The following is a 21,405-nucleotide window of genomic DNA, read 5'->3' as shown; positions in this document are numbered from 1 at the left end:
CATCTTAAATTTCCTATACTCCTCCATTCTTTTCCTTCTCAAGCCGAGAAAGAGATAGAAAAGTTGTCAACTGGTAAGGCCTATGGTCTGACCCGGCGGAGGCACTGCTTATGTTCTTATGTTCTCAGGAACTTCTAGTATTTCCGTCAGGTATCGTTTTAACATTTCTCGCGGGGTAATTGTTGTAATTCATGGAAAATTAATCACTCTGATATTGTTGCCTCTTGAAAAATTTTCAAATGTTTCAATCTTCCTTCTTAAATTAACATTGTCCTTAATTAAGGTCTCTTGAAGTTGTTTGGAAGATTTTAATTCATTTTTGATACTGTCCAATGAATTATTTGAGTCAGCAATATCTTGCTTTATTAAAGTAATTTCTTTTTCTTGGTCTTTCATTTTCCCCTCCACTTGCACTTGTTGAACATTAATTGTCTTCGCCATATTTGCCACCAGGTCCCACAAGGCATCTAATGTAACTTCTTGGGGTTTAACTATAGTAGGAATTTGTAAGTGTGTATTTAAAAGTTTATGCTCACCATTCGACAGCTCTCCTCCAATTCCCTCCGCTTGAGTAGGTCCAGTTTTAGTTGTTGCAGCACTCCCGTCCGTATTCAGGCTCTCCTACATAGCCTGTGAACCTGAAACGGCTTCTTCAACACAGCTCCGCGCAGCCTCTAGGAGAGAGCTCATCCCGACTTCCGGTTGGCTCTCTACCCCTGGGGAGCTGGTTGCACGGGGGTGCAAAGGAGGAGGTCTTACGTCGGGGCTCAAAGTGGTCTCAAAACTTCGGTGAGACACCTCTGCTCCGTTCCCAAGAGGTGTCTCCAACTGAAATCCCGACGTCGTCATGGTGTCCTGAAAACGCCGAAACAGCGCTTCAATGTTGCCGGAGGTAGGTGTTCCGGAGCGCAGGGAGGCCCCACCGGTGCTCTTTCCCCTTCTTTTCGGCATGTTTAAGGCAAAATTCAGCTCAAAGGAGCTCAAAAGCTTCCAAACTTTAGCGTCAGTTCGGCGACTGCTTCAGCAGCTTGCATCCTCGGCCATCTTGGATCCAGTTTGCAGATTTTATGGTTACCTATATAACTTTCCACTATCAGAAGGTTCATGGATTTAAAGTCTGCATCTAGGTGCAATTGAGGAACACAGGAGACGTCAGGAATTGATGGTGTTCTTACGCTATCAAGAATTCCTAAAAATGCACAAACCAGGTTAATTGGTATTTTAAGTAACTAGGAATTAGTTTAAAAAAATTGGCACATTTGTATAAGAATCACTGCTTTCCGGTACAACTCACCAAGATTTGCAGTGCCGCAGTGAGATTGCAGGTATGCTGCAAGCCGCTGGCACTGGCTGACTACTTACAGAATGTGCCTCTTGCGAAGAGAAGCACGTCCTATAGACAGTCAGCCAGCGCCTCTCCTCCTCACTGGTGGCTTAGGGCCTGTCTGCAGGGCCTTGACTCATGCGCAGATGTCGGCGTGATGACGTTACGATGCACGTGAAGTCATCGCATCAATGTTCGCTCACTTCCAGGTACTCTCCAGCTGCAGCCCGCTGTTTAGTGGGCCGCTACCAAGTATGCTTGCTAAATGCTTGCTATTCCTATGAGTGGCTCGACATTTAGCATGCGCTGTTTGGTGGCACAGCTTTGTAAAAGCCTACCATAGATTCTTACTAAAGAGGGTAAAGGAGTCCAGATACTCGTCTACACTGTGGATATTATACCAGTCTGATGCATAATCCATAATAAAAAAATAAATGCGAGCCCTATGTGCTCCTGAAAATTGTAATTGAGCAATACATTTCTCAAATTATTTTCTAATATATAAACTTCATTTTGTTGTAATATAATTTATCTTAGGACAAGCAGGCAGCATATTCTCACATATGAGTGATGCCATCCACGGAGCCTGATACAGAGAGTATGAAAAGTGTACTGTCACTTTAAGTTTTAAGAAACTTCACGACTGTTCGCTCCATGCATGTGCGAGTGACTTCCCCCTGAGTACCTCAGTTCTTTGTTTTCTGTGGAGCGAAGTCTCTTTTTGACTGGACTCTGTTCAGTTGGCATTGCCTTCCAGCTTCGTGTTTCTTTTTTCTAGTTTCTAGTTTTTTACTTTTGTTTATATAGTTTCTATTCTAAAAAAAAAAAAAATTGTTTTCTCTTTGTCCAACCTCGGACTTCGACCTTTAGGTTCTTTCCCCTGGTGGGACTTTGCTCACCATTGAGTTTAATCTCGTCAACAAGATTTTTCCCATGTTGAAACCTACAACGGGGTTTAAAAAGTGCTGCAGGTGCCAGAGGCCTATTTCAATAACTGACTCCCATAATTGGTGCCTTCAATGTTTGGGCCCTGATCACCAAATTGAATCGTGTATTAAGTGTTCCTCCTTGCAAAAGCGTTCCATTAAAGCCCATCATAGTCAGTGGGAGAAGCTGTTCAGCTCCGCTATGGACATCAGGAAAAACTGCAGAACCGTCGCCTTTGAAAACTCCTACATCGATATCAGGAAATCTCCTAGCATTGGGGAAGCCAGTTTCCAAGTCATCCTCTTCCCAGCAAGCGTCGCAGGTCTCTAAAGCATCAAATCTCTTGATGCAGACCACACATCGATGCCATTGATCTAAGGATCTGCAGGTTGTCTCTACTAGGTGTGCATCTTCGTCGAGGTCATCCTCTCCGTGACAACCTGTTGCACTGATTGTACCGGCAGGTGAGCCTTCAGTACTGGTGCATGATGCTCAGCAGGCATCACAGGCCTTGATGGCATTGAGTCTCTTTATGCCAAAAGACATCATCATCGTTCTGCTGAGCTGCAGGTTGTTTCTCCCATATGGGGTGCATCTTCTGCCAGGTCACCCACACCGAAGCAACCTGCTGCACCAATGGTACCACCTGTTGCTACTGGTGCACTCTTTTCAAGAGAAGCTCAATGAATTCTATCACAGGGAGATTGCCACTGATTTTAGGTCGCACTGCATGCATCTCCTGTATTCAACTCCCTTGGTACCAGCCCAATCTGATTATACCACTATGAGGCATCAAGTTACTGATACCATTGATCCATTGGAAATACTGCTCAGGGATCATCTTTGAGGTGCCATAGTTCTATCTCTCGGCGCCGATTTTTCTCCAGGCATGGTTCTTCTCAACAATGCTCTCCTTTGAGACTTTGAGCTGCTTTTTTGGGCCTAAGTCCTCTTCTGTGAAGCGTTCCAGACCAAGACATCAGAGATCCTCTTTTAGTCAACCTCCTTTTTTGACGAGGCATCAGGAAGTTCATCAGTCCTCTTCCGCCTTTTCACCAGACCGATATTGAAAAAGTTGCAGGACTTCTAGATATTTTTTTCCAGAAGTTTTCTTGGATTTGAAGTATGACTCAGAGTGCGGGTTTTCCTTTTCTGAGCCTCTGTTGGTGCAGCTTTTCCCAAAAGAAGATCTTCTCCTAAAGAATTCTCCTTTGCTGCTTACATTAACCAGTTGTGCAAAGATTTGTCTCTTTCAGTGGAGACTGATGCTTCATTTAATGCTGAATTTCAAAATATATTGAATTATTGTGGATCTTCAAATTGCATGAACTGTTTAAACAAATCCTTTTAAAAAATTGGGAGATGCCTTTATTTATCAAGGCTGTTCCAGAGAAGATGAATTTGCTTTACATAATTTTCTCTACTCCAGGATTTGATAGTCCACAACTTCCACATCATTCAGTATTAGCAGAATCAACCCTCAAGAAGTATTTTCCTACCAAAATTCATGCCTCATTGTCTGTGGGACATGTTTGGACATTGCCTTTACCAAAACTCTATGCTGTTGAGCAGAATCCTTAATTACACTTTCTACATGTCTTTGTATTTTCAACAACATGTACAATGGTTGTCCAATTTTGAGCAATACGTTCCTTCAGAGTATGTTCTGTTATTTCAGCAGACTATTCATACTCTGTCACAGACTGCGACGTATCTTCCAAGATCATTGTCTGATGCTTTTCAACTGTCTTCCAGAGCATCTTCTATGTCAGTGGCTATCGGACACCTAGCTTGGCTCAGACTCTCTGATAGAGATCTCAATCTCCAAAATAGATTGGCCAATATTCCATGCCTAGGGAAGGAGCTTTTTGGCAAGTCCATCGAAGTTGCTGCACAAAAATTGGCTCAGCATGAGCAGACTTAGAGCACTTTAAATAAAGCACAATCTAAGTCTTTTTCTTCGAGGAGATCTACTAAACAACCTCCTTCACATCAGGGGCATATGCCTTCTTTTTCTAGACAGCCACCGCAATAGCAACAAATGTGCTAGTGACCTTGGACTGCTTCAAGGGCAATTCACAGGAGAGGCTGTTCGACTCTGCCCAATTTGTCCAGCTCAATTGGAGATTGCTTTCACTATGATATCAACGTTGGTCTTTCATATCAACTGACCTATAACTTTTCATAGTCCTTCTAGAAGGTTTATCTTTTTATTTTATAGCCAAAATGCCTACTGAAAAAAAACCCTCCAGTTCGCAGCAAAAATGGATTCCATTTCAAGTTTTGATTTTCAGCAGTATTTATACGTCATGTTTCCTAAGCACTTCACTGCACAAGCTTACATTAGTGGGAAATCCACCATGGGTGTAGAGCCTGTACGGTGTTTTTTTTCCTATTGCCTGGACTTCATTCCACTAAGAGGGGAATCTAACATGGGTGTAGGCAGTGGATGCTGCCAGAAGGATTCTGGGCTGTATAAAGAGAGGCATAGCCAGTAGAAGGAAGAAGGTGTTGATGCCCCTGTACAGGTCATTGGTAAGGCCCCACTTGGAGTATTGTGTTCAGTTTTGGAGACTGTATCTGGCGAAGGACGTAAGAAGACTTGAAGCGGTCCAGAGGAGGGTGACAAAAATGATAGGAGGCTTGCGCCAGAAGACGTATGAGGAGAGACTGGAAGCCCTGTATATGTATACCCTAGAGGAAAGGAGGGACAGGGGAGATATGATTCAGACGTTCAAATACTTGAAGGGTATTAACGTAGAACAAAATCTTTTCCAGAGAAAGGAAAATGGTAAAACCAGAGGACATAATTTGAGATTGAGGGGTGGTAGATTCAAGAGCAATGTTAGGAAATTCTACTTTACAGAGAGGATGGTGGATGCCTGGAATGCGCTCCAGGGAGAGGTGGTGGAGAGGAAAACGGTGACTGAGTTCAAAGAAACGTGGGATGAACACAGAGGATCTAGAATCAGAAAATAATATTAAATATTTAACTAAGGCCAGTACTGGGCAGACTTGCATGGACTGTGTCTGTATATGGCCGTTTGGGGGAGGATGGGCTGGGGAGGGCTTCAATAGCTGGGAGGGTTTAGATGGGATGGAGTAGGTTTTAACGGAGGTTTCGGCAGTTGGAACCCAAGCACAGTACTGGGTACAGCTTTGGATTCTTGCCCAGAAATAGCTAAGAAGAAAAAAATTTTAATTGAATCAGGTTGGGCAGACTGGATGGACCATTCGGGTCTTTATCTGCTGTCATCTACTATGTTACTATGTAAAGTTGGATTCCTCCAAAAGTCTTTCAGCAAGAACATCATAAATTGCCATGCATCACTCAACTTGCAACTGCTTCAGGATTCCACCATGGGGTGTAGAACCTGTAAGGTGTTTTTTTTTTCATGTTGCTTGGGTACTTTGCTATCAGGACATTGACGTGGTCTAACAGGTGTAGAGCCTATAAGTTAGATTGCTGACATATCAGATTTTTTTTGTACTGTTTTTTTATTTTTGAATCAAGATAAACCAGTTTTCTCTCACAACATGCCTAGTACCTTCCAGAACAATGAAGACCTCAGCACTTAATTATCCTATTTCCTGAATGAAGACTATTAACATAAATCAGTCCGTGTATGTAATGTAATGTAATTTATTTCTTATATACCGCTACATCTGTTAGGTTCTAAGCGGTTTGAAGAAAATATACATTAAGATTATAAATGAGAAGTAAGAAGGTACTTAAAAAATTCCCTTACTGTCCCGAAGGCTCACAATCTAACTAAAGTACCTGGAAATTAATAAAGAAGAGAAAATAAAGATGGTTGAAAAAAGAAAAATTCTATGTGAATTTATAGGATGGAAATTAAACTGACAGTGAAGAACTGTATGAAAAATACATATGGAATTCAGTTAGAGAGGGTAGGTTACAATCTATTTATGGTATTTGTTTAATTGGAAGATGTATGCAAGATGTTATCTCACAAATCTGCCTAATTCCATTCAAAAGTCCTTAGTTCAAAGTTTTGTAGTTTTCATAGGTCCTCAGAGGGCCACCACGCACTCAAATGTGTTTCATAGTGCGGGGCTTTATGCACCCTTTCGTCACCGGACCTGTATTTTAAGTTGTGTATAACATACGTCTTAATATCGTGACTAAAGTATAAGTATACTAAAAGTACTTAGCTTTTTGATTGACGCTAGTCGGGAGGGTAGAAACATAAATGTCCAACATGTTTCGCCCGTATGTCTCACAGGGCTTTATCAAGGCTCCCTCTCCCGTTCAATGACCACTTTCACCAACCACTGCGTCACCGACGAAGTACTTTTAGTATACTTATACTTTAGTCACGATATTAAGACGTATGTTATACACAACTTAAAATACAATTTAAAATACAGGTCCGGTGACGAAAGGGTGCATAAAGCCCCGCACTATGAAACACATTTGAGTGCGTGGTGGCCCTCTGAGGACCTATGAAAACTACAAAACTTTGAACTAAGGACTTTTGAATGGAGTTAGGCAGATTTGTGAGATAACATCTTGCATACACAGACTAGTACCTTCCAGAAGGCATTCATTTACTTCAAGTGTTTTTCCCTACACCTGTGCTTAAGGAATATTCCCCACAAAACTTTTTGATCCATCTCCTTTTTATTCTAAAAGGCCTGGAGGTTTGGGAGCAGCTGTAGGGGAGGAGACCACTATATCTTTTTTAGGATTTTTTTTCTCTTTTTGCTCCAGTTTATCTTGGTCCGCTTCCCGGAGAGGTAATAAGACAGAGTACAATTCTGGGGTTCAAAAAGGGACTGGATGACTTCCTGGAAGCGAAGGGGATAACAGGGTACAGATAGAGGTTTACCTTACAGGACATTGAGCGAATAGGGTATGGATATTTTAGGTTAGGTAGGGAACACTTTCAGGTCATGGACCTGGGGGGCCGCCGCGGGAGCGGACTGCCGGGCACGATGGACCCCTGGTCTGACCCAGCAGAGGCAATGCTTATGTTCTTATGTTCTTATGTCATAATCTCTGGACTGATGGTTTCTTCTGTATAGTCTACAATTAGACGCTTATGCATTCTGGAGTCAGTATGTGCATTACAAACCTGTTCCTATTGGGCTTTCCATACAGGTCTGCTACATTTTGTTCAGTTTTGCTTTCACACACAGATAATTTCTGTGTTCGGATGCACTTCATCTCAACTTCTCCTTGTTGCTGAGTTGCTCAAGTTCTACTATACTATATACCTCAGCCAGAGATTCTCATTCTTGGGTTTTCAGTCAATGAACCTAGAATATTTGTCCCTAGGAAATTACTCAACATATATCCTTCAATCCAAATTACCTTTTTGTTCTAGACATTCTTCTCCTCATTGTCTAGTAATGGTGGAGTATTCAGCGTGGTTTCCTGCGCTATTAACCGCTATTGTGTTTTAGCAAAAGGGGGAGTGAATTTCCAACTAAAGCATTGCCGGTTAAGTGTGATATTCAGCACACTGAAAAAAGATAGGACTGACTTTTATGCAGTCCTATTATGCGGCTACCTAGTCTGGTTAAGTCTCGACTCTGCTCCTGGAACACCCCCAAAATAGCCAGTTTTCAGATAGGTGCTATTTTTTCAGTGACGGTAACCAGTTAAGTGCTGCTGAAAATGAATGGTTAGCTCCGATCAAGCAATTTAACCGGCCAGGAGCCATTTCTGGTGGATAAATTGCTTTGAATATCAACCCTAACACTTTTTTTTTCCTACAAGCATACGTGTTACGTGAGTAGCAGCATGAAAGACAGTATGTATGGGATGTTGTCTTTTTTAGTTTCTAAATTTTATTGTGAATGTTTTTATTGGTACCTGCTTAGTTAATGAGCAAGTTATAGATCAGTGTCTCTCAAACTATGTGCCAAAGCTCAGTGGTGTGCCCCAAAGAGATTACGGGTTTGCCACGAGAGATTCCAGAATTTTACTTTATTTTTTAAAATTCCCTTCATAAGTATGCACTAGAATAGATGACATGTACATCACATATGCAAGAATTTGTCAATGTTATGCGCATCTGTGTGCGCAAGGATACAACCACTCAGACAAGCATCATTCTTTGACGTGATTGGTCCTTGAAAACTAATGTCAAGTAATTTTATTTTTATTTTTTATGCAGTAGTTATCCTAACTTGAGCAACAAAGCAAGCAAGGCTTTGTTACCGTTTGGATAGTCTTATCTTTGCGAATGTGGATTTTCAGCTCTGACAGAAATTAAATTGAAAAATGAGAACAACTGCAGATGGTAGATGATGAAATGAGTGTTTGCTTGTTGATTATCGAGCTGCATTTTGAGTTAATTTGTTCTCAGAAATGAGCACATCATCGCATTGATTAGCAATTCTATGCTATCTAATTTAACCCCCCTTTTATAAAATCGTGGTAGCGGTTTTTAGCGAAGGCTGGAACACTGAATGTTCCGCACTGCTCCCGATGCTCATATGAACTCTATGAACATCAGGAGCAGTGCAGAGCATTCAGCGAACTGACCTGCATCAAAAAAACTCTCGCGGTTTTGTAAAAACGGGGTTAGTTTCACTGTTATAGTTACCCATATATAGCTTAAAGAACTTTAAATAAATAGCTCTCAAATTTAATTTTTTGTTTGTTTTGCAATTTTATAATTTCAGTTATAATGTGCCATGAAAAACATTTGCTCCGTTTAGTGTATCAGAGCTAAAAAAAGTTTGAGAGACACTGGTATCGATGGAAAGAAGACTAAAATAAATAAATTGATTGACATCGCTGTGAAAGTCGGTAATAACCAGTTGGATCCAGTGTGCAGCATCTGTTCTGCTTTTGCTTCAGAGCTAGACAGCAAATATTACATTTAAATTGAGAGATGTGGTCCTTTCTGATTTTATATGTTTCAGATATATTTATAGTTCATGTAGGTACAGTTTTAAACAAAGAGTAAGTTTTAGATTTGAGCATCTGTTATCTACTCTGGTCATGAGAAATATGTCAAGTAGTCACTGACTTTGTTGCCTGTTTTTGTTTTGCTGCTGAAAGGAGTTTAGTGCTTATGTACAGCAAGTGGAGTATGGCATAGCCAGAATTAAAGCAGCTCTACCTCGAGTCTATGCACTAGCAGCCGGTGGCACGGCAGTTGGAACTGGATTGAACACCAGAATTGGATTTGCAGAGAAAGTTGCAGCTAAAGTAGCAGAGCTCACAGGTAACCTTTTAGATAAAAGAAATTTTATCCCTTTGCTATGTTAACAAAACCAAGTTTGCCCTTGAAAATGTGTTTAGTAACTTTTACAAGGATCTCTTGTTTTAGACTGTGAGATCGGAATCGTATTTATTTTAAAAATTTATATACCGTTTAAAACTAAACGGTTTAAATGGTTTACATACACAATGTTAAAATGATGACAAAATAAAAGCAAATACATGATAAAATAATCATATAATAAAAAAGAAATACATACAATCCTCAGGGAAATACCATAATGTGGAAAGAAGAGCTCATAGATAATTCATAAATTTTAGCTGACATAACTAAAAAAGGTCCTCTTATCTATACCCTTCTATCCCCTTTTCCTTCAGAAAATTGTCCAATCCCTTCTTGAACTCTAGTACCGTACCCTGTCCTATCACTCTCTCTGGAAGCGCATTCCAGGTGTCCACCACCGGTTGGGTGAAGAAGAACTTCCTAGCATTGGTTCTGAATCTGTCCCCTTTTAATTTTTCGGAATGCCCTCTCGTTCTTGTAGTTGTCGAAAGTTTGAAGAATCTGTCCCTCTCCACTTTCTCTATGCCCTTCATGATCTTATAAGTCTCTATCATATCCCCTCTAAGTCTCCGCTTCTCCAGCGAAAAAAGTCCCAATCTCTCTAATCTTTCAGCGTATGAAAGGTTTTCCAAGCCTTTTATCAAACGCGTCGCTTTCTCCTGAACCCTCTCGAGTATCTCCATATCCTTCTTTAGGTACGGTGACCAATATTGGACGCAGTACTCCAGATGCGGGCGCACCATCGCCTGATACAACAGCAGGATAACTTCTTTCGTTCTGCTTGTAATACCCTTCTTGATTATTCCTAGCATTCTATTTGCTTTCTTAGCAGCCGCTGTGCATTGTGCCAATGGCTTCATTGTCATGTCCACTATTATCCCCAAGTCCCTTTCTTGGGAACTCTCACTCAATAACAGCCCTCCCATTGTGTAGCTGTACCTCGGGTTTCTTTTTCCTACGTGTAAGACTTTTAATTTCTCTACATTGAACTTCATCTGTCATCTCGTCGCCCACTCCCCTAGTTTGTTTAGGTCCCTTTGTAAATCTTCGCAGTCCTCTTTAGTCCTAGCCCCATTGAATAGCTTGGTGTCATCTGCAAATTTTATTACTTCACTCTTCGTCCCTGTTTCTAGATCATTTATAAATACATTGAATAGCAGTGGTCCAAGCACCGACCCCTGCGGAACACCACTCGTGACCTTCCTCCAGTCTGAGTAGTGGCCCTTCACTCCTACCCTCTGCTTTCTGCCCGCCAACTAATTCCTGATCCATATGTCTCCTTCCACCCTATGGTTTTTCAGTTTCCGAAGTAGGTGTTCATGGGGTACCTTGTCAAAGGCTTTTTGGAAGTCTAAATATACAATGTCTATGGGGTCCCCTTTGTCCATCCGTTTGTTAATTCCTTCGAAGAAGTGCAATAAGTTCGTCAGGCACGATTTTCCCTTGCAGAAGCCATGTTGGCTTGTTTTCATAAGTTTATGCCTCTCTAGATACTTCTTGATGCTATCTTTTATCAGCGCTTCCGCCATTTTCCCCGGAACCAAGGTCAGACTTACCGGTCTGTAGTTCCCCGGGTCACCTCTCGATCCCTTTTTAAAGATGGGCGTAACATTGACTATCTTCCAATCCTCCGGGATACTCAGGGATAGATTACAAACCTCCTGTAGTAGTTCTGCTATTTCCTCCTTTAGTTCTTTCAATACTCTAGGGTGGATTCCGTCTGGGCCTGGCGATTTGTCAGATTTTAATTTTTCTATCTGCCTGTGTACGTCCTCAAGGCTTACTTCCATGGATGTTAATTTTTCTGCTTGGTCTCCTTTGAAGATTTGTTCAGGTTCCGGTTTCCGGATGTTTTAAAAGGAAGGATCGGCTGGAGGAGGTTTTTAAAAGGAAGGGCTGGCGGGTGGGCTGTGTTATTAAAGGGCACCACGAGGAGGATTGTAGTCAGCTGGGATGGACTACATTACATTACATTAGGGATTTCTATTCCGCCATTACCTTGCGGTTCATGGATCCCTCCTATCCCAGCCTACCACTAGATCACTAGAGGTGAGGGGGTGGCAGGTTACAGGTCAGGGATGGGGGATTGGGTGCAGAGCCTGGCAGGGAAGGGGGGACAGGGTGCAGAGCCTAGCAGAGAAGGGAGGACAGAGTCCTGCATGAACGTCTACTTTGAAAAATTGCGAGCCATGAAATCGAGGGTTATATACTCATGTGGTTTAAAAACTGGTTGGCGGATATGAAACATAGAGTGGGGGTAAATGGACAATACTCGGACTGGAAAAGCATTACGGGGGTTTGGTGCTTGGGCCTGTGCTCTTCAACATATTTATAAATGACCTAGAAATTGGCACGACAAGTGAGGTGATGAAATTTGCGGATGATACAAAGTTATTCAGAGTAGTGAGGGCACAGAAGGATTGCGAAGACCTACAACGGGACATAAACATACTCAAGGAATGGGCCGCGAAATGGCAAATGAGGTTCAACGTGGACAAGTGCAAGGTGATGCATGTCAGTAACAAAAATCATATGCACGAATACAGGATGTCCAGTGCTATACTCGGAGAGAGACCCCAAGAAAGAGACGGGAGTACTTGTAGAGAAGTCAATGAAACCGTCCACGCAATGTGCAGTGGCGGCGAAAAGGGCAAACAGAATACTAGGAATGATTAAGAAGGGGATCACAAACAGATCTGAGAAGGTTATCATGCCGCTGTACTGTATGTATGCCCCCACCTGGAATATTGCGTCCAACACTGGTCGACGTACATGAAAACGGACATAGTACTACTCGAAAGGGTCCAGAGAAGAGCAACAAAAATGGTTAAGGGGCTGGAGAAGTTGCCTTACAGTGAGAGATTGGAGAAACTGGGCCTTTTCTCCCTTGAAAAGAGGAGATTGAGAGGGGACATTATCGAAACATTCAAAATAATGAAGGGAATAGACTTAGTAGATAAAGGCAGGTTGTTCACCCTCTCCAAGGTATTGAGAACGAGAGGGCATTCGCTAAAGTTAAAAGGGGATAGATTCTGTACAAACGTAAGGAAGTTCTTCTTCACCCAGAGAGTGGTGGAAATCTGGAATACTCTTCCAGAGGCTGTTATAGGGGAAAGCACCCTTCAGGGATTCAAAAAAGGTTAGATAAGTTTCTGCTGGACCAGAACATAAGCAGGTAAGGCTAGACTCAAATAGGACATTGGTCTTAGACCTAAGGGCCGCCACGTGAGCGGACTGCTGGGCACGATGGACCACTGTTCTGACCTAGCAGAGGCAAATCTTATATTCTTATGCAGAGCCTGGCAGGGAGTGAGGGAGGCTGGGTGCACAATTTGGGGCTCAGAATGGTTTTTTCTCGTTTTCCTCTAAATCTAGGGTGCGTCTTATGGAGTGAAAAATATGGTAAATCTCACCTTGTAGTAGGCACCCTATTAGAAAATTCCCCTCATACATCATCAATAGTATTTACTTCTGAGTGTTCTGCCCCATATTCATGGGAGCAGACTGTGTTGAAATATGTGTTTAATATTGCCTTTTAACATATGTACTACCTGTAGCAGATTACTGCAACTGTGCCTTTAAGAATTAGTCCTCCTATGGGATGCTTTCTAGTAGCTGCTGATTTTCTAGCACACTGGGTTGGTAGCCTCCGTGTAATTTTGTACTGCTATTTTCTCTCTTTGGGCTAGATTCACTAAGGACACTGATCATGTCCCGACACTTTACGACCTGATTTTCCTCCGACCCGATTCACTAACCTCATGGCCGATCATCCTCTGATCAGGTCCGATCTGCACATGCAAATGAGGGGAAACGGCATGCAAAGTAGGAAGGACACGATTCACTAAACAAATGCAGGCAATTCGACTGGGCTGGCCGATCCAAAAACAAGTGACTGCTGAGGACCAGTCGCTTGTGAAAAAACCCTGCCCTCTGCCGCGATTCTCCTGCTCTGGCCACCCTTCTCTCTGTCGCGATTTTCCTGCTCTGGCCGTCCTGCTCTCTGCCCCGACTCTCCTGCCCTTCCCCGCAGTGCAAACCCATGGGTTTAAAGCAGGTTAAAACCACGGGCTCGCGAAGATAAATAAAAAGGCTCGCAAAGGTAAAAGAAGTAAAAGGTTTTTTTCCAGCTCTGCCGGGCACGGAGATTGTGTCAAGATTGTTGGAGAGCGATCCGTGCAGTTGGTTGTGGGCGTAATTCCGATCGTCCTCATTTGCATGAGGACGCGTCATGAATCAACCCCCCGGACCCTGATCGGACCAGTCGAGGAGTTTTGTGAATCTGGCCCTTTATCTGAGTAGCAGTAAGCCTCCATGTTTAGTCAACCACATAGCTTGAGAAAGCATTGTTCCATTAAGGCTTTTTAGCACACACTTAGCACTGTTATCTCTAAAAATTCAACCTTTTCCTCAGCAAGGAGCTGAAGTACATCTCTCAGTCCCTGGTCTAGGGTGGACATCGACAGGAGCAATAAATTCTGTACCAGCAACAAACTGTAAATTCATTTATTTCTTGTTTTTATTTCTGTATTAAAGATGGCTTAAGGAATTAAGAGTCTAGTTTGGTGGTGATCTGAGATTACAGTGCTAAAGGTTTAAGCTGTTAATATCCTCCAAGAGAGTCAGAACACTTTTATTTCCCAAAGCAATTCTATAAGTAGCTATTCATATGCGTAAAACATCAGTATACTCCTTTAAATCTCTTATAAAGTCGCCTCCTTAGTAACCCCCAGCAAACCAGCCTACTTTATATTCGCATATAGGATGGTCATTTATCAAGACGTCCTTTTCCGCAGGTAAGCTGTTTTATCCGTGGACATGGCTTTGACAGTTGCCCTTTTGTCGCTTTTAGCTTTCTTATTTTCTTGGTTTATAATTCAATAATCTTAATTTCTTCTGTGTGTCCAAATGGAGATATTTCTAATGGCTACTTTTCAATTCTTCCTTTTCTTTTTTCTCTCTCTTTAGGATTGCCATTTGTTACTGCGCCAAATAAATTTGAAGCTCTGGCTGCCCATGATGCTCTAGTTGAGTTAAGTGGTGCCGTGAACACGGTGGCATGCAGCCTGATGAAGATAGCCAATGATATCCGTTTCCTGGGATCTGGACCTCGATCGGGCCTAGGAGAACTCATACTACCCGAAAATGAACCTGGAAGCAGCATTATGCCAGGTAACTCACTACATTGTTACAAGAGTGACTTAAGAAAATGTTTAAGGGTAAAGGGTTGGGATGGAGTTAAAGGATGGGTTTAAGAGTCAGAAATTCCCATTTTAAAGACTGAATGATGGGTTTTGTTTCCCTTCCTCACTGTCCTAGCAGAAAAATTTGTGCCATGATATTTGAATATGGGTATATTGCTGGTGGATGTGTGCATAAGCAAAGTTGGGGGCAGAGCACACAGATAAATGCCTAATTGCATAATTCCATAGTTATGTACATTCCAACTCACAACTAAGCACAGGCATTTGCACCAGCTAATAGGGCTGGTGTGGTAAAAGTAAGCTCATTTTTGAACATTCTACAAAGAAAATTCAGAGCTTATTTTTCTTTATAGAATGGGCTTGAGAGAGAGCCATAATCGGCGCCTTTAGTAGGCACCCTGTTATGTCAGATTTTATTACATTATAACCTCTATATTCATGCAGCCCCATCATGGTTATTTCTGCACTAGGTCCTGCATTACACTGAGAATTAGATCTAGATATTCGATTTGATTTTCATCCGATCCGATTCACTAACCTCGTGGCCAATCATCCTCCGATCAGATCATTGATTCAAGGACCAGCTGCTTTATCAAGCAGTCTTTAATAGCATCCCAGTCTTGTCCTCCCTAGCGTACCATAAGATGGTATGACAAATTTTAAAAATCATCTTTAAAAATTCTGTTATGAATAGAATCCATAATTACTGATGCTGTTGTTTATAGGAAAAGCAACATAAAATACAAGTTCCCCACTTTTTTATTCATAACATATTTATTTTTCAATTTTTTATTTTGTTTTCCCTTAACTATTATTAATGTATTTTGCCAATTTTATTTTCCTTTCTAATTTCTAGCATGTATTACTTGTTAGTAAAGGAAGCTGTTACATTGTATGCCCTCTGGGCACAGGAAAATTTCTATTGTATCTGAATGTAACGTTCCTTGAACTACTGGAAACACACAAAGTAAATTATTGTTAAAAAAAAAAAAAGGAATTTTGGTTTTTACTAAAGAGAATATTGAGGCGATACCTACACCAGAAACCTTTTTTAAATTAATGAATCAGAGAAACTGAAATAAATCACTGTGAAATTGAAAGGGATAGTAGCTAAAGAATAACAAATCACCAGGACCTGATGGTAGCCACTCTAAACTCAGAACCGGAGCTCCCCCTTTAAAAAGGGGAGGGCCAATGGCAAGACAATCACTGCCTTGAAGAGCAGGGCAGGACGGAGAGAGTCAGGAGGCAGCTGAGCAGGAGAAGAAATAGGCGAGGAGAAGCAGAGAAAGCAGAGGGGAAAAGAGAGAGAGAAGGCAGGAGAGAGTGAGGGGCAGCGGCGAGTGATAGCTCCGCCCACCCCCCCAACATCATCTAAACTCAGAACCGGAGCTCCCCCTTAAAAGGGGAGGGACAACAGCACTCAGCCATTTGGCGCATGTCGAAGGCGAGCATTAAAGGCACTCGCCTTAGTGAGAGCACCTTTGCAAAGGGCCTTAAGAAGGGACGAGTCACTGTAAAGGAGAGGAGAGAGCAACCGCAGCAGATACAGAGGACACACAAGCAAGCAAGGAGAGCAGGGGGCAACCATAGAGGACACACAAGCAAGTAAAGAGAGCAGAGGACAACCGCAGCAGACACAGAGGACACACATGCAACAAGGATGCTACACAAGGAGAAGCCACTTCAGACAGCAGACCAGCAAGTGGACAGCAATGGAAGCAGCAGACAGAAGCAGAAGGTTGAGCTACCCAGTTTTCTGAACCGTTTGCCATATGTATGATTACCTCCCCTCTGGGAGGCAGTCTTATGTATGCACTCGATGCAAGGAACTGAAGGGCCTGAAGAAACAAGTTAGACTCCTGGAAGAAGTACTTCAAGCAGTGGAGGAGGAGGACAGAGAGGCAGAAAGCTTCAAGACAGAGGAAACCATTGAGGAAGAAGTCTGGGAGTTAGAGAAGTTCATCGAGGAGGCATGCAGGGAGGCCGTGGAAAATCACCCACATCAGTGTAACTGCCAAGATACACCTACAGTGAGGGAGGACCACCTGGAGGACAACTACAAGGAAGAAATGGGTGACACCACAGCGAGACCTGGAAATAGCGGAAGGAACCCACAGGAAGATGAGTCCGGTGCAAGCCAATGCCAGGATGAGGGAAGATGGAAGTGCACAGAGGACACGGACCTACAGCTGGAGAGATGGACATACACCGCGGACACGGACCTGCGGCCAGAGAGACATGAGAAGATAGAGAGGACAGCAATCGTCGTGGGGGGCTCCATCATCAGATAAGTTGACAGCCACATAGCTGGAGGAAGACTGGATCGGCTGGTGACTTGCCTACCAGGAGCCAAGATAGAAGATATAGTGAGCCGCATCGACAGGATCATCGACAACATGGAAGAGGAAGATATGGTGGTGGTGATCCATGTGGAGACAAACAACGTGAGCAACAGGAACTACAACAGGGAAGGACTGAAGGGCCAATTCTGGATGCTAGGAAGGAAGCTGAAGACCAGAACACAGAGGGTAGCGTTGTCAGAGATCCTGCCGGTACCCAGGGCCAACGAGAAGAGGCAGACGGAGCTGCAAGCAGTCAACGCATGGAAGAGGCGCTGGTGTGAAGAAGAAGGATTCCACTTTGTGTGCAACTGGATGACATTCTGGGGGGAAGAGCAAGCTATTCAGGAAGGATGAGGCAGAGGCAAAACGAGGCTACTTTCAAGCAACATCAAGAGAAAAATTGAGAAGTTTTTAAACTAGGAAGAAGGGGAAAGCCAACAGTCAACCAAGGGTCGATGGTTCGGGAACCGGTTTACCCAGAGGATACCGTGCAGGTGGATAGCAGGGAAGACTCACCGGATCATAGGCAAAACAGAAATCCTGACGGATCAAAAGGGACCCAAGAGGGGAGGAAAAGCAAGAAAGTAACAGGCTGCAAACTCAAATGTATGTACACGAACGGAGCGAGCCTAAGGAATAAGATGGGGGAATTGGAAGCTATGGCACAAAAATATAACCTTTCCATCATCGGCATCACGGAAACATGATGGAACGAGGAAAACATCTGGGACACTGTGTTACCGGGATACAAGCTATACCGCAGAGACAGAGTAGGTCAAAAAGGTGGGGGTATTGCCCTATACGTCAAAGAGGGAATTGAGGCTACCGGAGAGAACACGCCGGAAATGAAAAATAAGGTAGAGTCTCTATGGGCCAAAATTCCGGGAACAAATGGAACGGAAACGAAGATCGGCATCTACTACCGACTCCCAGGGCAGTTCAAAGAAACGGATGGAGAAATGACGGACAAGATTAAACGCAACTGCAAGGGAGGCAATGCAGTTATCATGGGTGACTTCAATTATCCGAGGATAGATTGGAACCTAGGCACCTCTGGCTGCGGTAGGGAGACCAAGTTACTAGAAGCTGTAGGCAATTGTTTCCTGGAACAACTTGTCAAGGAAAATACAAGAGGAAATTCAATTCTGGACTTAATTCTAAATGGACTATGAGGACGGGCACAAGGTGTAGAAGTAGAAGGGACACTGGGAAGCAGTGATCACAATATGATCCGCTTCAACCTGGACACGGGGGCAAAACATTGATCCAGAACAACGGCCACGGCACTGAACTTCCAAAAAGGGAATTGCGAAAGGATGAGACTCATGGTGGGGAAGAAGATTAAGAAGAGGATAAGCACTATAAAAACGCTGGAGCAAGCATGGTCCCTTTTTAAGGACATGGTCTCCGAGGCACCAATTCTATATATTCTGCGTATCAAGAAGTGATCCAAGAGGAAAAAGAACAAGGAACCAGCATTGCTCACTGTAGCAGTGAAAGAAGCGATCACAGACAAGAAAACTTAATTTAAGGAATGGAAAAGGTCAAACACGGATGAAAACTGGAAAAAGTACAAGCAACATCAAAGTGGGTGCCATAAGGCGGTGAGAGGGGCCAAAAGAGACTGTGAGGAAAAAATAGCAAAGGAGGTAAAAAACTTCAAACCGTTCTTTCAATATATTAAGGGGAAATGACCCGCAAAGGAAGTGGTGGGGCCATTGGATGACCATGGAATAAAGGGAGTGCTAAAGGAGGACAAAGCCATCGCCGACAAACTGAATATATTTTTTGTGTCTGTATATTACCAAAGAGGATATCCACAACATACCGGAAGCCGACAGGCTATACGCAGGAAACGAAGACTGGAAACTGACTGAGTTGACGATCAGTCTAGAAGAGATATGCAAAATACAAAAAAATCAATATATAAAAACGTACACAAGTTTAGCCCTAGTGGCATGCTATAAGTTTATATATTTGAAATTTTTGTTCATCTTTATATACGCTATGATTGGGCAGTGAGGTTATGGTACTGGGGTTGGTTTTCTCCCCAGTTCCTGCCTCCATGATTCTGAGCGTAAAATTTAGTAAAAAGCTATGAATCACTAATATAGTAAGTTTGCAAGCAACAGAAGAGTGATTTTTTTGTATTTTGTATTCTCTTCTTCATCATCACCCAACTTGTGAAATATTCAAGTGTTTGCCCCTACTTTTGTATATTGTAGAAGAGATATGCAGGCAGATTGATAGGCTTAAAAACGATAAATCCCCTGGACCCGATGACATCCATCCGAGTGTAATCAAGGAACTGAAAGGGGTTCTAGCTGAACTGCTTCAACTAATAACCAATCTATCGATCAAATCAGGAAGGATTCCGGAAGACTGGAAAGTGATAAATGTTAGGCCGATCTTCAAGAAAGGTTTGAGGGGAGATCCAGGATACTACAGACCGGCGAGTCTGACCTCGGTACTGGGAAAGATGGTAGTGGCGCTGATAAAGGACCACATCGTTGACCACCTTGAAGAGGACAAGCCAGCATGGCTTCAGTAAAGGAAGATCTTGCTTGACGAACTTGCTGCACTTCTTCGAGGGAGTAAACAGGCAGATAGACAAGGGTGACCCGGTTGACATTGTATATCTGGATTTTCAGAAGGCGTTTGACAAGGTCCCGCATGAACGACTGCTTCCAAAAATTGCGAGCCATGAATTTGAGGGTGAAATACGTGGATTAAAAACTGGTTAGCGGATAGGAAACAGAGAGTGGGGATAAATGGACAATACTTGGACTGGAAAAGTGTCACAAGTGGAGTGCCACAGGGTTCGGTGCTTGGACTCGTGCTCTTCAACATATTTATAAATGACCTGGAAATTGGAACGACGAGCGAGGTGATTAAATTTGCAGACGATACGAAGTTATTTAGAGTAGTGAAGACACAGAAGGATTGCGAAGACCTGCAACGTGACATAAACACGCTTGAGAAATGGGCTGCGACATGGCAAATGAGGTTTAATGTGGATAAGTGTAAGTTGATGCATGTCGGTAACAAGAATCTTATACACGAATTCAGGATGTCCAGTGCAGTACTTGGAGAGACCCTCTAGGAAAGAGATTTGGGAGTACTGGTCGACAAGTCGGTGAAGCCGTTTGCGCAATGTGCGGTGGTGGCAAAAAGGATTAACAGAATGCTAGGAATGATTAAGAAGGGGATCACGACCAGATCAGAGAAGGTTATCATGCCGCTGTACCGGGCCATGGTACACCCCCACCTAGAATACTGCGTCCAGAACTGGTCGCCGTATTCAAAGAAGGACACGTTACTACTCGAAAGGGTCCATACAAGATCAACTAAAATGGTTAAGGGGCTGGAGGAGTTTCTATACAGTGAAAGATTAGAGAAACTGGGCCTCTTCTCCCTTGAAAAGAGGAGACTGAGAGGGGACATGATTTAAACTTTCAAGATAACGAAGGGAATAGACTTAGTAGATAAAGACAGGTTGTTCACCCTCTCCAAGGTATTGAGAACGAGAGGGCACTCTCTAAAGTTGAAAGGAGATAGATTCCGTACAAATGTAAGGAAGTTCTTCTTCACCCAGAGAGTGGTAGAAAACTGGAACGCTCTTCCGGAGGCTGTTATGGGGGAAAGCACCCTCCAGGGATTCAAGACAAAGTTAAACAAGTTCCTGCTGAACCAGAAAGAAAGTAGGTAAGGCTAGGCTCAGGGTACAGGTCTTTGACCTATGGGCCACTGCGGGAGCGGACTGCTGGGCACGATGGACCACTGGTCTGACCCAAAAGTGGCAATTCTTATGTTCTTAAGAAAATCAATATTATCCATATCTTAAAATCAGTAAAATAAAGTGCACATCTTGAGAAATTAGGCTTGTATTTTCTTTCAAAATGCGGTTCAAGACAGCGGTTCAGTTTGGTCATGCAGCAGGTCTGCACTCTGAAACAGTTATGATATGTTCCTGATACTAGCCCCCACATTCCAGGAATGTTATGTTAATTAGGTTTTCTATTCCACCTTTACCTATCTAGGGGAGTCCCCAAATCATCCTTCCATCTCTGTTTCAGAACTATGAAATCTTTGCTTTTACCCACTAGAAACAGGGTTCTATGAAGATCAGAATTAATCAGTTTGCACAATATAATCACAAAATGCTTGCACCCTTTTGCCCAGCTGAAATCACAGGCTATTGTGATCTAAGAATGACACATAAAGCCTGATTCTATAAATGGTGCCTAACTTATAGGTCCCGGTCAGAGTTTTCAATCAACCACTAGGTGCCGCTTATAGAATCACACTTGGCGACGCCTAGGCATTGCTTGGTGTCCTTG

General features: G+C 42.9%; 1 protein-coding gene across 2 annotated transcripts in view; it reads left to right on the top strand.

Annotated features, from left to right (window-relative positions):
• The window catches only part of FH (fumarate hydratase), a 135,792-nt gene that overhangs the window by 74,879 nt on the left and 39,508 nt on the right, over nucleotides 1-21,405 (top strand). For both annotated transcript variants that reach the window (XM_033935368.1, XM_033935367.1), the window contains 2 exons: nucleotides 9,291-9,456; nucleotides 14,485-14,688. In XM_033935368.1, the coding sequence (XP_033791259.1) occupies nucleotides 9,291-9,456; nucleotides 14,485-14,688 (370 nt within the window). The remainder of the gene's footprint in view (nucleotides 1-9,290; nucleotides 9,457-14,484; nucleotides 14,689-21,405) is intronic.

The sequence above is a fragment of the Geotrypetes seraphini genome, chromosome 3 (assembly GCF_902459505.1).
Source record: "Geotrypetes seraphini chromosome 3, aGeoSer1.1, whole genome shotgun sequence".
Taxonomy (NCBI): domain Eukaryota; kingdom Metazoa; phylum Chordata; class Amphibia; order Gymnophiona; family Dermophiidae; genus Geotrypetes; species Geotrypetes seraphini.
The sequence above is the reverse complement of the archived record's forward strand: the minus strand, read 5'-3'. Positions and strand labels throughout refer to the sequence as shown.